The 15,616-nt window shown below is 39.8% G+C and overlaps 1 protein-coding gene across 6 annotated transcripts in view; it reads left to right on the top strand.

Annotated features, from left to right (window-relative positions):
- The window catches only part of CD86 (CD86 molecule), a 121,477-nt gene extending 106,261 nt beyond the window's left edge, over positions 1-15,216 (top strand). For 5 of the 6 annotated variants that reach the window (XM_049877878.1, XM_049877869.1, XM_049877887.1 and 2 more), the window contains exons 6-7: positions 10,917-10,965; positions 12,345-15,216. In XM_049877878.1, coding sequence (XP_049733835.1) covers positions 10,917-10,951 — 35 coding nt within the window. In that variant the 3' untranslated portion in view covers positions 10,952-10,965; positions 12,345-15,216. The remainder of the gene's footprint in view (positions 1-10,916; positions 10,966-12,344) is intronic. The other variant, XM_049877851.1, reaches the window with a different exon arrangement.
- Positions 15,217-15,616: the final 400 nt, after the last annotated feature.

A 15,616-nucleotide genomic window follows, 5' to 3' on the forward strand; every position in this document is an offset into this window, starting at 1 on the left:
GACATGAAAGTAGTCGTGATCCACCCCCAGAGACACAACTTTACTGATAACTAGTAGAAATTTCCCCCAAATTGGAGCTTCCTCCTAATCCAATATTAATACTTACCTGGACAAGGCACCTCTCAAACTTATTAACCTGGCATTAAAAGTCCTTTCCAGTAACTATTCACTAATTATGATTTTTCTTTGCCTTAAGCATACACATTTACCCTGTTTAGGTTGTTAGCATGAATAAAAGGGAAATGCCATGGTTATTCTCTAATCTTTCTTTGTTTTCCCAAATAGGACAGATAAGGCATGAGACTTTTGCAATCAGAAATTACTCTATTAGTTTACTCATTGGGGAGAAGGACTAAAATAGCTCCCTTTTCTGAAATTTTACTTCCTCCTTTGGGTCTTGTGTGACTGAAATCTGTATATAAAAGTGCCCTAGCAACCAACAGTTTTTAAAACTTGCCTCCCTTGAACAAATCCAGAGGAGTTTCAGCTCTTCTCAGGAATGGTTTCTGAAAGGGCAAGCGTCCTTTCCAAAATAAATCATTCTTAACCAACTTTTAAACAGAAATCTACACAGGGTTTAAAAACCGAAAGTCGATGATATCATCAAACTGCCCTTCAAAATGCTAAATTTGGAGTCCAAAAGTTTAGAACCTGCTTTTTTTATTGCCTGCTTTCATTTTTAGATATTTTTTTTAATGGCGATGATTTTGTCACGAACATGCAAGAAGAGTTAGTCTGTGTTGATCCAAGACACCTGAAATAAAACTACGAAACTGTAAAACCAAATCTGTTGCCATCAAGTCAATCCCGACTCATGGCAACCCCGTATGTTACAGAGTAGAACTGCTCCATAGAGTTTTCTTGGCTGTAAACTTACTGGAAGCAGATCGCCAGGCTGTTCTTCCACGGTACCGCTGGGTGGGCTTGAACTGCCAACCTGTAGGTCAGTAGTTGAGTGCAAACTGTTCATAATACCTAGGGACTTGTATTCAGCTATAAGCACCATAATTTTTAAAAGGAACCTTGACAAAAATAAAGCCTAACCAGATATGTGGAAACCCTGGTGGCACAGTGGTTAAGTGCTATGGCTGCTAACCAGAAGGTCAGCAGTTCAAATCCGCCAGGTGCTCCTTGGAAACTCTATGGGGCAGTTCTGCTCTGTCCTATAGGGTCACTATGAGTCAGAGTCGACTCGACAGCAGTGGGTTTGGTTTGGTTTGGTTTTTGGAACCAGATATATAAAGTGTCTGGAAGCTAGGTCCATGAGAAACCACTGAAGTAACTGAGGTTGCTTAGCCTGAAGGAAGCCTTGGGGAGGACCAAAGGGCCATTTTCAAATATCTGAAGAGCTGCTGTGGGATTCAAAGGTCGTACTTAGCCCATGTGACTGCAAAGGGCTTATCAATAAATGATAGTTGTAAGAGATACCGAGAAGATAAGAAAGAACTTTCTGACAATTTAGGCTCTTTTAACATTACATAGAAGAAATAGGTTTTGCTTCCAAAAAAAAATTTTTTTTTTTTTGTGATAAATTAACTGCAACTGGGATTTCCTTCCTGCCATAAACAACTGGAAAAACAGACAAAATATATGAAACAACTGTTTTCAGAACTTGGACACAGGCAGCAGAGGGCTGTGGCCCCGAGAGATGGAAAAAGATGAATTGAGCCCCTGATTGCCCCCCAATTACTGTCTGTGGTCAGTTTCCAGGCTGTTCTGCAGATAGGGGGAGCCCTGATACTAAAGAAAAGGACGTTTTAAGAAAACAAATGTTCCGTGTGAACATAAATGCCAAAATCCTTAACAAAGCTAGCAACTTAAACCTAGCAATTTATTAAAAATATAATACGTCATGATCAAGTGGAGTTTAATCTAGAAATGTAAGGTAGGTTCGACGTGCAAAAATCGAGCCATAAAATTCATCTTATTAAGAGAATAAAAAAGAAGAACGATGCGATCATCTCAATGGTTACAAAAAAAGCATTTGACAAAATTAATACCCATTCATAATTTAAGAAAGAAAACTAGGAATACAAGGGAATTTCTTCAGCCTGATAAAGGACGTCTACAAAAGTCCAATAGTTAACATCATATTTAATAATAAAAGATTGAATACTTTCCCCTTCAGAGCAGGAATAAGGTAAGAATGTCCACTCTCGCTATTTTTGTTCAACATTGTACTGGAGATTCTAGCCAGTGCAGCAAGTCTAGAAAAAGAAATGAAAGGGATACAGAACAGAAAGAAAGAAGTAAACTGTCTTGTTTTTGCACGTAACATGATTGTGTTTGTAGAAAAGTCTAAGGAATCTGTTAAAAAGCTATTAGAACCAATATGTGAGTGTAACAAAGTCAGGATACAAGTCAACTCACAAAATCAAAATCAATTGTATTTCTATATACTAACAATAAACAATTTGGACGTTAAAAATTTTCTATACCATTTATAATACTACATTTATAAGGCATCAAATAATATTAAAGACAGGAACAAAACAAGTACACACCTATATACTTAAAACTATAAAAATTATGGACAGATATTAAAGTAGACCTAAATAAATGAAGATATATGCCACATTCAGAGATCAGAAGATCCAATATTGTCGAGGTATCAATTTTCCTCAAAATTGGCTATGAATGCAATACGATCTCAATCAAAATTCTGGCAGGCTTTTTAGTAGAAATTTTAAAAACTGATTATAAAAGTTCTATGGAAACACAAAAGACCTTTAATTGCCAAAACAATTTTGAAAAAGAATAACGATGGAGGACTGACACTACCTAAAGTAACTTCAATTTAAGTTTACTATACAGTCATCAAGGCAGTGTGATATTAGTGAAAGCATAGACATACAGATCAATAGAACGAAACAGAGAATCAAAAAATAAACTCACATATGTATGGTCAGCTGAGTTTCGAAAGGTACTAAGGAAATTGATAGTGATATGATAGTATTTTCAACAAGTGGTCTTGAGCCAAGTACATATCAGCACAGGAAGAGAAAATGAATCTATATCCTTATTTCATACACAAAATAGCTTGGCGTGGATCATAAACCTAAAAGAGCTAAACTTAAAAGATTCCTGACAGGAAACATAGGAGAAAATCTTTGTGTCCCTTAGGTTAAGAAAAGTCTTCTTAGATAGGACATAAAGAGCACAAGCCATAAAAAAAATAAAATTTTTAAACTGGATTTCATCAAAATTAGACATTTTGGCTCTTCAAATGCTTTGCTTAAGAAAATGAAGTCAAGCAACAGACTGGGACAAAATGTTTGCAAAACATATATCTGATAAAGGACTCATATCCAAGATATATAAAGAACTCTTACAACTCAGTGATAAGACACAAATTTAACAAAAGGCAGGGGGCAAACGATTTGATACTTCACAGAAGAACATACATAAGTGGCCAGTAATCAGAGTCACTTAGTTGTCGTCATTGTTGTTAGGTGCTGTCGAGTCGGTTCCAGCTCATAGCAACCCAGTGTACAACAGAACGAAACACTGCCCGGTCCTGCACCATCCTCACAATCGTTGCTATGTTTGAGCCCATTGTTGCAACTACTGTGTCAGTCCATCTTGTTGAGGGTCTTCCTCTTTTTTGACGACCTTCTACTTTGCCAAGCATGACGTCCTTCTCCAGGGACTGGTCCCTCCTGATGACTCGTCCAAAGTACATGAGATGAAGTCTTGCCATCCTTGCTTCTAAGGAACATTCTGGTTGTACTTCTTCCAGGACAGATTTGTTTGTTCTTCTGACAGTCCATGGTATGTTCAATATTCATCACCAACACTCTCAGGGAAATGCAAGTTAAAACTACAATGAGATACCACCACACCACTGCTAGAATGACTAAAATTAAAAAGACTGATAATATCAAGTATTGGCAAAGATGTAAAGCAAGTGGAACTGTTATGCACTGCTCTACAACCCAGCAATCCTAGGTATTTACCCAAGAGGAAGAAAACCATAAAAACACAGTCATATGCAACTGTTCATAGCAGCTTTATTCATAATACCCAGAAACTGGCAGCCTAAATTTTCATCAACTGGTGAATGGATAAAACAAATGTTGGTGTACCCATGCAATGAAATGTTACTGAACAGTAGAAAAGAATGAGACCAGGCAGTGTTTCATTCAGTTGTACACAGGATTGATGTGAGTTGGAACCAACTTGATGGCACCTAACGACAACAGCAACAGAAAAGAATGAACTTCTGGTAACATGCAACAACATGGATGACTCTCAAAAAAAATTATGCTAAGTAAAAGAAGCCAGGTACAGAAAGACTACATACTATGTATTCCCATCTGTATGAAATTTTGGAAAAAGTAAAACTATTGTGACAATGAGAAGAAACAGCTGCAAACATTCATTAATAATCAGAACATGGAATGTGCAAAGTATGAATCTAGGAATATTGGAAGTTGTCAAAGATGAAATGGAATGCATAAAGATTGACATCCTAGGCATTTGTGAGCTAAAATGAACTGGTATTGGCCATTTTGCATCGGATAATCATATGGTCTACTATGCAGGGAATGACAAATTGGAAAGGAAAGGCGTCACACTCATCATCAAGAACAACATTTCAAGATTATTCCTGAAGTACAGCACTGCCAGTAATAAGATAATATCCCTACACCTACAGGGAGACCAGTTAATACAACTATTATGCAAATTTAAGCACCAACCACTAAGGCCAAAGATGAAGAAAATGAAGATTTTTACCAACTTCTACAGTCTGAAATTGATCAAACTTGCAATCACAATGCATTGATTATTGCTGGTGATTGGAATGCAAAAGTTGGAAACAAAGAAGAAGGATCAGTAGTTGGAAAATATGGCCTTTGTAATAGAAATGACACAAGATCACATTATAGAATTTTGCAAGACCAATGACTTATTTCATTGCAAATACCTTTTTTCAACATTATAAATGGTGACTATACATGTGAATCTCACCAGATGGAATACATAGGAATCAAATCGACTACATCTGTGGAAAGAGACGATGGAGAAGCTCAACATCATCAGTCAGAACAAGGCCAGGGGCCAACTGCAAAACAGACCATGAATTGCTCGTATGTAAGTTCAAGTTGAAGCTGAAGAAAATTAAAATAAGTCCACAAGAGCCAAAGTACAACCTTGAGTACCTCATTTTATTGTGCTTCGAAGATATTGCATTTTTTACGAGTTGAAGGCTTGTGGGAACACTGTTGTGTGTGTTCTGACAGCTATGCTGACATCTCTCTCCCTCTCCTCCAGTCTCCCTGTTCCCTGAGACACGACAATATTGAAATTAGGCCAATTAATAACCCTACTGTGGCCTCTATGAGTTTACGTGAAAGGAAGAGTCATATGTCTCTCACTTTAAATCAAAAGTTAGAAATGATTAAGCTTAGTAAGGAAGGCATGTCGAAAGCCAAGATAGAATGAAAGCTAGGCCCTTGTGCCAAGTAGTGGATGCAAAGGAAAGGTTCTTGAAGGAAATTAAAACTGCTACTCCAGTAAACACGTGAATGATAAAGCAAACAGCCTTATTGCTGATATGGAGAAAGTTTTAGTGGTCTGGATAGATGATCGAACCAGCCACAACATTCCTTTAAGCCAAAGCCTAATCCAGATCAAGACCCTAACTCTCTTCAATTCTGTGAAGGCTGAGAGAGGTGAGGAAATTGCAGGAAAAAAGTTTGAAGCTAGCAGAGGTTGGTTCATGAAGTTCACGGAAAAAAAGCCAACTCCATAACATAAAAGTGCAAGGTGAAGCAGCCAGGGCTGATGTAGAAGCTGCAACAAGTTATCCAGAAGATCTAAGATAAGTGATGAATGTGGCTACACTAAACAATAGATTTTCAATGTAGATGAAACAGCCTTATGTTGGAAGAAGATGCCATCTAGGACTTTCATAGCTAGAAAGGAGAAGTCAATGCCTGGTTTCAAAGCTTCAGAGGGCAGGCTGACTCTCTTTTAGGGGCTAATGCAGCTGGTGATTTTAAGTTGAAGCTAGTGCTCATTTACCATTTGGAAAATCCTAGGTTTGTTAAGAATTATGCTAAATCTACTCTGCCTGTGCTCTATAAATGCAACAACAAAGGCTGGATGACAGCACATCTGTTTACAACGTGGTTTACTAATATTTTAATCCCACTGTTGAGACCTAATGCTCAGAAAAAAAGATTTCTTTCAAAATAATACTGCTCGTTGACAATTCACCTGTTCACCCAAGAGCTCTGATGGGGATGTACAAGGACGTTAATGCTGTTTTCATGCCTGCTAACACAACATCGATTCTGCAGCCCATGGATCAAGGAGTAATTTAGACTTTCAAGTCTTATTATTTAAGAAATATATTTCATAAGGCTATAGCTGTCATAGATGGTGATTCCTCAGATGGGTCTGGGCAAAATAAATTGAAAATCTTCTGGAACGGATTCACTATTCTAGGTGCCATTAAGAACATTCATGATTCATGGGAGGAGGTCAAAGTATCAACATTAGCAGGAATTTGGAAGAAGCTGTTTCCAATCCTCGTGGATGACTTTGAGGGATTCAAGACTTTAGGGGAGGAAGTAACTGCATATGTGGTGGAAATATCGAGAAAACTAGAATTACAAGTGGACCCTGAAGATGTGACTGAATTGCTGCAATCTCATGGTAAAACTTTAATGGATGAGGAGTTGGTTCTTAGGGATGAGCAAAGAAAATGATTTCTTGAGTTGGAATCTACTCCTGGTGAAGATGCTGTGAACATTGTTGAAATGACAACAAAGGCTTTAGAATATTACATAACTTAGTTGGTGAAATAGTGGCAAGGTTTGAGAGGATTGACCACGTGTGGGTAAAATGCATCACATTGTAGCATCAAATGCTACAGAAAAAGCTCTCATGAGAAGAAGAGTCAATCGATGTGGCAAACTTCATTTTTTGTCTTATTTAAAGAAATTGCCACAGCCACTTCAGCCTTCAGCAACCATCACCCTGATCAGTCAGCAACCATCAACATCAAGGCATGACCCTCCACCAATAAAAAGACTATGAGTCGTTGAAGGTTCAGATGATGGTTAGCATTCTTTAGCAATAAAGTATTTTTTAATTAAGGTATGTACATTGTTTTTTTTTAGACATAATGCTATTGCACACTTAATAAATTATAGTATAGTGTAAACATAACTTTTATATGCATTGGGAAACCAAAATATTCATGTGACTCACTTTATTGTAATATTCAATTTTTTATGGTAGTGTGGAATCGAACCCTCAATAAAAATTAGAGACTATTGAACACTAATGCCTGAAGACTAGACGAGTTGTGGAATGACATCAACGATATCATACATGAAGAAAGCAAAAAGTCGTTAAAAAAACAAGAAAGAAAGAAAAGAGCAAAATAGATGTCAGAAGAGGCTCTGAAACTTGCTCTTAAATGTGGAGTAGCTAAAGTGAACAAAAGAAATGATGAAGTAAAAGAGCTGAACAGAAGATGTCAAAGGTTAGCTCAAGAAGACACAGCAAAGTATTATAATGAAATGTGCAAAGACCTGGAGTTAGAAAGCCAAAAGGGAAGACCATGCTTGGCATTTCTCAAGCTGAAAGAAATGAAGAAAAAATTCAAGCCTCCGGTTGCATTGCTGAGGGATTCTATGGGCAAAATATTGAGTGACGCAGGAAGCATCAGAAGAAAAAAAAAAAAAAAAGAAGATGAAAAAAATACAGAGTCATTGTACTAAGAAGAATTACTCAATGTTCAACCATTTCAGGAGGTAGCATATGATCAAGAACGGATGGTACTGAAAGAAGAAGTACAAATTGCACTGAAGGGAATGGCAAAAAAACAAGGCTCCAGGAATTGACAGAATACCAACTGAGATGTTTCAACAAACCTAAGAAGTGCTGGAGGTGCTCACTTGTTTATGCCAAGAAATTTGGAAGACAGCTACCTGGCCAACCGACTGGAAGAGATTCATATTTGCACCCATTTCAAAGAAAGGTGATCCAACAGAATGCAGAAATTACTGAACAATATCATTAATATCACACTTAAGTAAAATTTTGCTGAAGCTCATTCAAAAGTGGGAGCTGCCAAACCTGGGAACTGTAAGAAGTTCAAACTGGATTCAGAAGAGGATGTGGAAAGAGGGATACCATTGCAGATGTCAGATGGATCTTGGCTGAAAGCAGAGAATACCAGAAATATGTTTCCCCGTGTTTTATTAACTATGCAAAGGCATTCGACTGTGTGGATTGTAACAAATTATAGATAACATTGTGAAGAATGGGAATTCCAGAACACTTAATTGTGCTCATGGGGAAACTGTACATAGACCAAGAGGCAGTCGTTCAAACAGAACAATGGGATATCAAATGGTTTAAAATCAGGAAAGGCATGTGCCAGAGTTGTATCCTTTCATCATATTTATTCAATCTGTATGCTAAGCAAATAACCGGAGAAGCTGGACTATATGAAGAATGCGACATCAGAATTGGAGGAAGACTGATTAACAACCTGTGATATGCTCATGGCACAACTGTGGTTGCTAAAAGCAAAGAAGACTTGAAACACTTACTGATGAAGATCAAAGACTACATCCTTCAGTATGGATTACACTTCAACATAAAGAAAACAAAAATCCTCACAACTTGACCAATGGGCAATATCACGGTAAGCAGAGAAAAGATGAAGTTATCAAGGATTTCCTTTTACTTGGATCCACAATCAGCACCCACAGAAGCAGCAGTGAAGAACTCCAACAATGTATTGCATTGGGCAAATCTGCTTGAAAAGGCCTCTTTAAAGTGTTCAAAAGCAAAGTTGTCATTTGGAGGACTAAGTTATGCCTGACTCAAGCATGGTATTTTTATTTGTCTTATATGCACGTGAAAGCCGGACAAGGAATAAGGAAAATCAAAGAATAATTGATGCTTTTGAATTATGGTGTTGGTGAAGAATATTGAATATACCATGGAGTGCCAGGAGAACTAACAAACCTGTCTTGGAAGGAGTACAGCCAGAACGCTCTTCAGAAGCTAGGATGGCAAGACTTTGACTCAAGTACTTCGAACATATTATCAGGAGGGATCAGTCCCTGGAGAAGGACATCATGCTTGGTAAACAAGAGGGTCAGCAAAAAAGAGGAAGACCCTCAACAAGATGGATTGATGCAGTGGCTGCAACAATGGGCTCAAACATAGGAATGATTGTGAGGATGGTGCTGGACCAGCCAGTGTTTCATTCTGTCGCTGTGTTTCATTCTGTCGCTGTAAGTCAGAACCAACTTGACAGCACTTAACAACATATTTTTGTTTTATATATATATATATGTATACATATATATGGAAACCCTGGTGGCATAGTGGTTAAGTGCTATGGCTGCTAACCAAAAGGTCGGCAGTTCAAATCCACCAGGCTTTCCTTGGAAATTCTATGGGGCAGTTCTACTCTGTCCTATAGGGTTGCTATGAGTCACTCTCACTAATATATATATATACATATATACGTATATATACATGTATATATATATATATATATATACACGTACTGCCAATGGTAGAAAGTGTTCAAGAAGACTCTAATATCAAAGACTGATTCACAAAACCATCAGGGCTGTTGTTGAGAGGATTCCTACAGTCCCTAAAGTCCTTCATAGACATCCAGGTTAACAAGCCCTGCTGTGAGGCTCTGAGTGGGACTATCAGAGCAGTCAACCTATAGGAATGTACACCCCAAGCTGCACCAGTAGTAAGTCCATACCAAGAGCATCTCAGGCTTTGGGAAGTCTAGCAGGCTAGAGATTTCCCACCTGGGCCCATCCCATGCACCATTGTACCGTACTTGGTAGCACCAGTTGGCCAGCCCATTTAGGCATCAGTACCTGCAAGATTTCCTTTTCTTCCTCCTTATAAACCTTGCTTTCTGAAGAGGATTAAAAACTCTTTTCGATTACTAAATGATTGCCAAAAATGAACGTGCTACCCCTCCCAGTGGTGTTTTTATTTTAGCAGATGATAGAACTTTAAATGAAAAGCATATTTCTAAGATGACAGCTTAAGGCCCAGGGATCAGAGGAAAGCGTTTACCTTTTGAATGCAAGGAACTCCGTCCCAGTCCCCCTGAAACCGCATCATTTAAGTAACCAGCTTTCACACATACAAGGCCATAGCAATTTCTCTCTCCAGCCCTGTCTTGGTTAGTGCTGCTATAACAGAAGTACCACAAGGGGATGGCTTTAACAAAGAGAAATTTATTCTCTCACACTCTTGTTGTTGTTTTTGTTAGGTGTCGTTGAGTTGGTTCCGACTCATAGCGACCCTATGCACAACAGAACGAAACACTGCTCGGTCCTGAGCCATCCTCACAATCGTTGTTATGCTTGAGCTCATTGTTGCAGCCACACTCTAGGAGGCTAGAAATCCAAATTCAGGGTTTTAGTTCTCTGTCTTCTCTAGGGGAGGGTCCTTGTCATCAATCTTCCCCAGTCAAGGAGCTTCTCAGCGGGGGGATCCCAGGTCCAAAGGGTGTGCACTCCTGGCACTACTTTCTCAGTCGTATGAGATCTGCATGTCTGTCTACTCACTTCTCTCTTTTATATCTTGAAAGAGATTGGCTTAAGACACAACCTAGTTTTGTAGATTAAGTCCTGCCTCGTTAACATAAAAAAAAATTTTTTTTTTATAAGTGCTACTAATCCTGCCTCAATAACATCATAGAGGTAGAATTTACAATACATAGGAAAATCACATCAGATGACAAAATGGTGGACAATCACACAATACTGGGAATCATGGCCTAGCCAAGTTGACAGATATTTGGGGGGGGGGGACACAATTCAATCCATGATAGAGCCTCTTCAATCTCCTGTTTAGTATCGATGAACGATGCATTTTCTGAGGTTGTTTTTGGTCTCTTTCAGAAACCATCAAAGTGGAGGAGGCCCTGACCCTGTAACACTTTCAAAAGAGGTATGATCTGCAGAGGTTCTTTACTTTGGATAGTCTTGAGCTTGAGGCATGCTGAGACCTTAGCAACCATGAGCTAATGGGGAGGGAGAGGGAAGTGAGGCCAATTAGGACCTGGAGGAAAATGACCTGTCTATATATGGATGGCAGGCTGTTCAATGCATAATGCCCAAGAGGCACAGCAAGCTGAGTTACTGTCCAGTAAAAATCAGTACCGAAGGGGTCTGATGTGATAAGCACGGACTCACCTGAACTGAACTACAGGCTCCTGGGAGTTCCTGGAAGGCAATGGCTGCATCTTATTGAACACAGTAACCGCAGTACCAAGCCTGGACGAGTGGGCGTCATAGATAGATAGACAGACAGACAGACAGATGATGGATAGATTGATAATTCGACAGATCGATAGAGATATATGGAATGAATAATGAATGAGTGAGGCATTATATCATGCTTCCTCCAGGCTCTGTGTCTTTGCATCTGCTGCATACTCTGATTGGAGTGTTCTCCTGCCACTTCTTCACCTTGTTAACTCCTACTCATTCTTCAGATCTCAGCTCAAGCAGCACTTTCTCAAAAATTCTTCCTAAATGAGATCATATCCCCCTGTTACACTGTCATGTGGATCCTTGGGCTTTTTCTTTATAACACTCACCAGGTCATACTTACATATTTGGGTAATTACTTTCTTAACTCTATAAACTGGACTAAACTAACATCTGTAGAGGGCTGAGACCATCATTGTGCTGCCAGTACCCAGAACAGTGCCTGGCTCACAGTAGGTGCTCAGTAAACATCTGATGAAAGAACGGATGCATGCATGAAAGAATCAATGGAGGTTTCTGGTGGCCAGTCCTTTCAAAACATGATGCAATGAGATTGTCTGTACCCCCATCCCCTCTGAGGATGATCACAGGGTCAGAGGAACCTGCAGTCAGAGCCTGATCGTGGAAACAAAGTTGTGATCCAGAGTGCAGAGGGCACCAGACTGCCCAACATGCATCTGGATACACCAGCCACTGTGATTCTAGCTTATCAAGACTAATTCCAGGCATCCTGGATGGTAAGCTAGGGTGCTGAGATCCTGCCTGCTGCCTGCCTGCCGGACTCAGTTCAGGAACAGTTGGGAACAGTCTGGAGAGGAAATCAGCATAGTACAGGTGCAGGACCAGATAAAAATAAAGGGTAGTTGTTGAAGCAAGTTAGAAAACAATATGGACCAGGATTTCTTTCTCCTGCTTCCTCCACCTCTTTCTTCAGCAGCTTATTTCTCCCCACTGCTATTGCCATGGCCAGTATTCTGCCATATCATTGAAATCTAGGGAAAAAAGTGGTTCAGCTATGAAATCTCACCTGATTAATTCTTTTTTCTATTTTTCCAGAGTAGAAGACCACACACTTGAAAGGTCTGATGGAGAAGCCCCATGTATTATTAATATCTTGAAGACACCCTCTTCAGAAGACAATCAGTAGTGCTACACATTTAATGAAAGTGTAAAGTCCATACGAGTATCCAGTTTTTATACCCTTTCCTTTGCAAGTTCCTAGCCAATCTCTTTGTTTATCTTTTTAAACCTTCCCAGAAGAAAAGAAAATATTACCATTAATAACGGTGGGGCTCCAGGCCTCCCTGTAAGTGAAATAGCCTCCCCATGATGCCAACTCCATTCCCTATGCCGAGAGCCAACTTTAATTCTCTAACTGCTTCTTTTCATCTCAGAGCACACTTGAGAGCTAAGCCCACCTGAATGGTTCCTGGCCTGGGAATAGTGCTTAGGACCAGTGCCTCCTGTTGAAGATCTAGGCACCTGTCTTAGTTTTAGAAATGGTGATTTTATGTAAAACTCCCAATTCCTGGAATCCTGACTTTCATCTGCCATGAAGTCTAAGATGGTGCCTCATCTCATCTTGTGTATCTGAAACTGAACAACTACCTCTTTAGTCTGGATGGGAGTTATGTATTTTATGGCTTTCTAGTTATAATATTAATATTTTGAAATATAAAGAAATCTGCGCTGTAATAATCACTATGCCCTGGAGAAAAGTCTACTTGCTAAGGTTAGGCTCAGTGAGGAAAGTGTGCTGGCAGCAATGAACAGACCAACTCAAATTTGGGAAATTAAGAGACAGAGATAGAACCAGCTCTGAATCGTGGAGCTATTTCCGTCTGGGCTATTGCTAATATTGAGGAGATCCATATCCCCAACAAGCTACTAATAAGCCTTAGCAGAGAGCAATGAACCAAGCAGGAAAGCACTGAACACTGAAACTTATTTCCCTTCTTGAAAAAATGACTGGGATAATGGTCTGAGGCAACTGTGCAAGAGTCAAGAGAGACATCACAATACTCAAAAGAGAAAGAGGAAAGAAATAGCTCAGCCAACAGAGATGCCCATGAAATGGCCAGTCCTTCAAGAAGCTGTGGAACAAGCAACAGATGGACAGCCTATCCAAATGGAGTTAAGACAGCCAGCAGTTTCCTTGGTGGTCAGTGAGAGAATTTGATGATAACTAAGTTACTGTGCTGTTTTATCTGGCTGGAAACAGAGCTGGGGAGAGAGAGCTATCATCCTGGTAACGGGATAAACAAAGAGAGGCTTGGGACTCTTTCAAGTAATAACAGGAAGAGAAAGAGCTGGAGTGCAGATCGGAAGGACCGAGATCAAAATCACCCAGAGGCTTACTTAGCCTGCCTATCCTAAGGAGATACCAGTTGGCCCAGTGTAGGGCTAGCAAATTCATGTCTGAGGACTGTTTTTGCTCAAGGCAACAACAGTAAAACTGAGTACAGGGGATGGATATACTACTAGCCCAGTAGAAACGAGTGAGGAAGCCCTGACTCTAAGGAGGCATCCCTAAGGAATGGAACGCCTCAGTCTAAACCTCCGAGAACTTCGAGAGGCACAAGCCCAGTGAAGCTGGGGAAAATGACCCAATCAAGCAGGGGAACACCCAGGACTCTACATGTTCCAGAAGGCCTCAGGAAACAGGAGCTTGGTGTGTTCCAGGAGAATTAGTGCTGAGATGAAACATTTTAGGATGTGGAGAACCCAAAAATGTAGAGAGGGAAGAAGAGGAGGGGGCATGGAGCAGGAGTTCTGAAAGAGACATCTTCTCTCCTCTCTGGGAAAGAGCAGTGAACTGGGTTCTGCTTGTCTCCCAAGGCCCCATATTAGGGTTCCATTAAAAGCTTCAGCAGATACCCTCAGAGCTTAGCATGGATGCAATTAACCATCCTATTTGATTGACAGGTGAAAGCACTTTGGGGTGAGAAATTGGCTTAGAAGAAAAAACATCACTCAGCCTCAGTGATTTGGGAGCCTCCATTTGAACTGCACATTTGCAAACCAAAAACAAGATTTTAAAGTTGTAAACAAGAAGCATTATGAACATGGGCCTGGAACTCTTCCCAATGTTCAAAGCCTGGATAAAAAGATTTCTCCTCCACGAAGCCTTCTGTGTTCACCCTGATGAGGGGGCAATTCCTTTTTTCTCTTCTGAATTTATATGAAAAGGGAAAACCTATTATAAAGAAATAGTTCTTTTCATTCCACCTAAAGGGCCCTAACCGGTCGCTGTGGAGTCGATTCCAACTCATGATGAACCCATGTGTGTCCGAGTAGAGCTGTGTCCCACAGGATTTTGCAGTGGCTGATTTCTCACAAGTAGATCACCAAGCCTTTCATTTGTGGTGTCTCTAAAGGTCCTTGGAGGGTTGTAAACTGTTGTGTTAGCCATGCTAATGCTTGTAACATCGCCATTTGTGTGCCCGGCCCCCTGCATTCATTAGACTCCAAGCACCTTGCTGGTTCCTAAAATGGATTGTAGAGAGCGGTTCTCAATAAATTTTTATTAAATTAATTTAAAAGTCTACACTTTCTGCTTCCACTTCAACAGTACTTCTCAGCCCTTGTAGCCTGATGCTACCCCCTTGGTCCTCCTACTCTTACTTCCCTCCTCTTAACATCTCTATGGTTGCCCCATTCTCCATTCACCCTGGCTTGGAGCCTCGAAATCATCCCAAATCCTCTCCTCCTCCCTCTCCCTTAACCATTGTATAAGAAAGGGGGCCTCTATGCGTCTATATGTTTATCTTAATAATGAGATTAAAAAAAAAAATCAAGTAAAAGTTGTAGGTTCTCAGGACAACTGGCCAATTGGAAGTTAAGGGAGAGATACTTGCTTTTTTGTTTGTAACCTTTTATGCAGTTGAATTTCTAGTTGTGTGTATGTATGTACATTAAACAAAAGTTCGATGTAAATGTATTCCTTTGATTGTAAAATAAACACAGCAAGAAAAATTCTGAAAAGAAAAGAGCTCGGGCTCTGTGAGGGCAGAGATGCTTCTAACTTCTTTTCCAATGGATCCTGGGCACCTAAGGTAGTGCCTCAAACATTTTTGTTTAAAGAGTGAATGAAACATGAACATATCCTCTGGTGAAAACATCCCTGCCTTGTATATTAAATTCTCTAGATCCGCTGTCTTCAAAGTCTGGGGAAAAGAAAGCAAAAAATGTGAAAGAGAACATTATGTATAATAACGGTACTAGCTAACATTTACTGCATGTTTACCATGCAGTAAATCTTACCTTCTAAGTTTTAAACTCATTACCCCATTTCATCCTCACGACAGCCTGTGACATAGGTAATGGGA

This window comes from Elephas maximus, chromosome 1 (genome assembly GCF_024166365.1).
Source record: "Elephas maximus indicus isolate mEleMax1 chromosome 1, mEleMax1 primary haplotype, whole genome shotgun sequence".
In the NCBI taxonomy this organism is placed as follows: Eukaryota; Metazoa; Chordata; class Mammalia; order Proboscidea; family Elephantidae; genus Elephas; species Elephas maximus.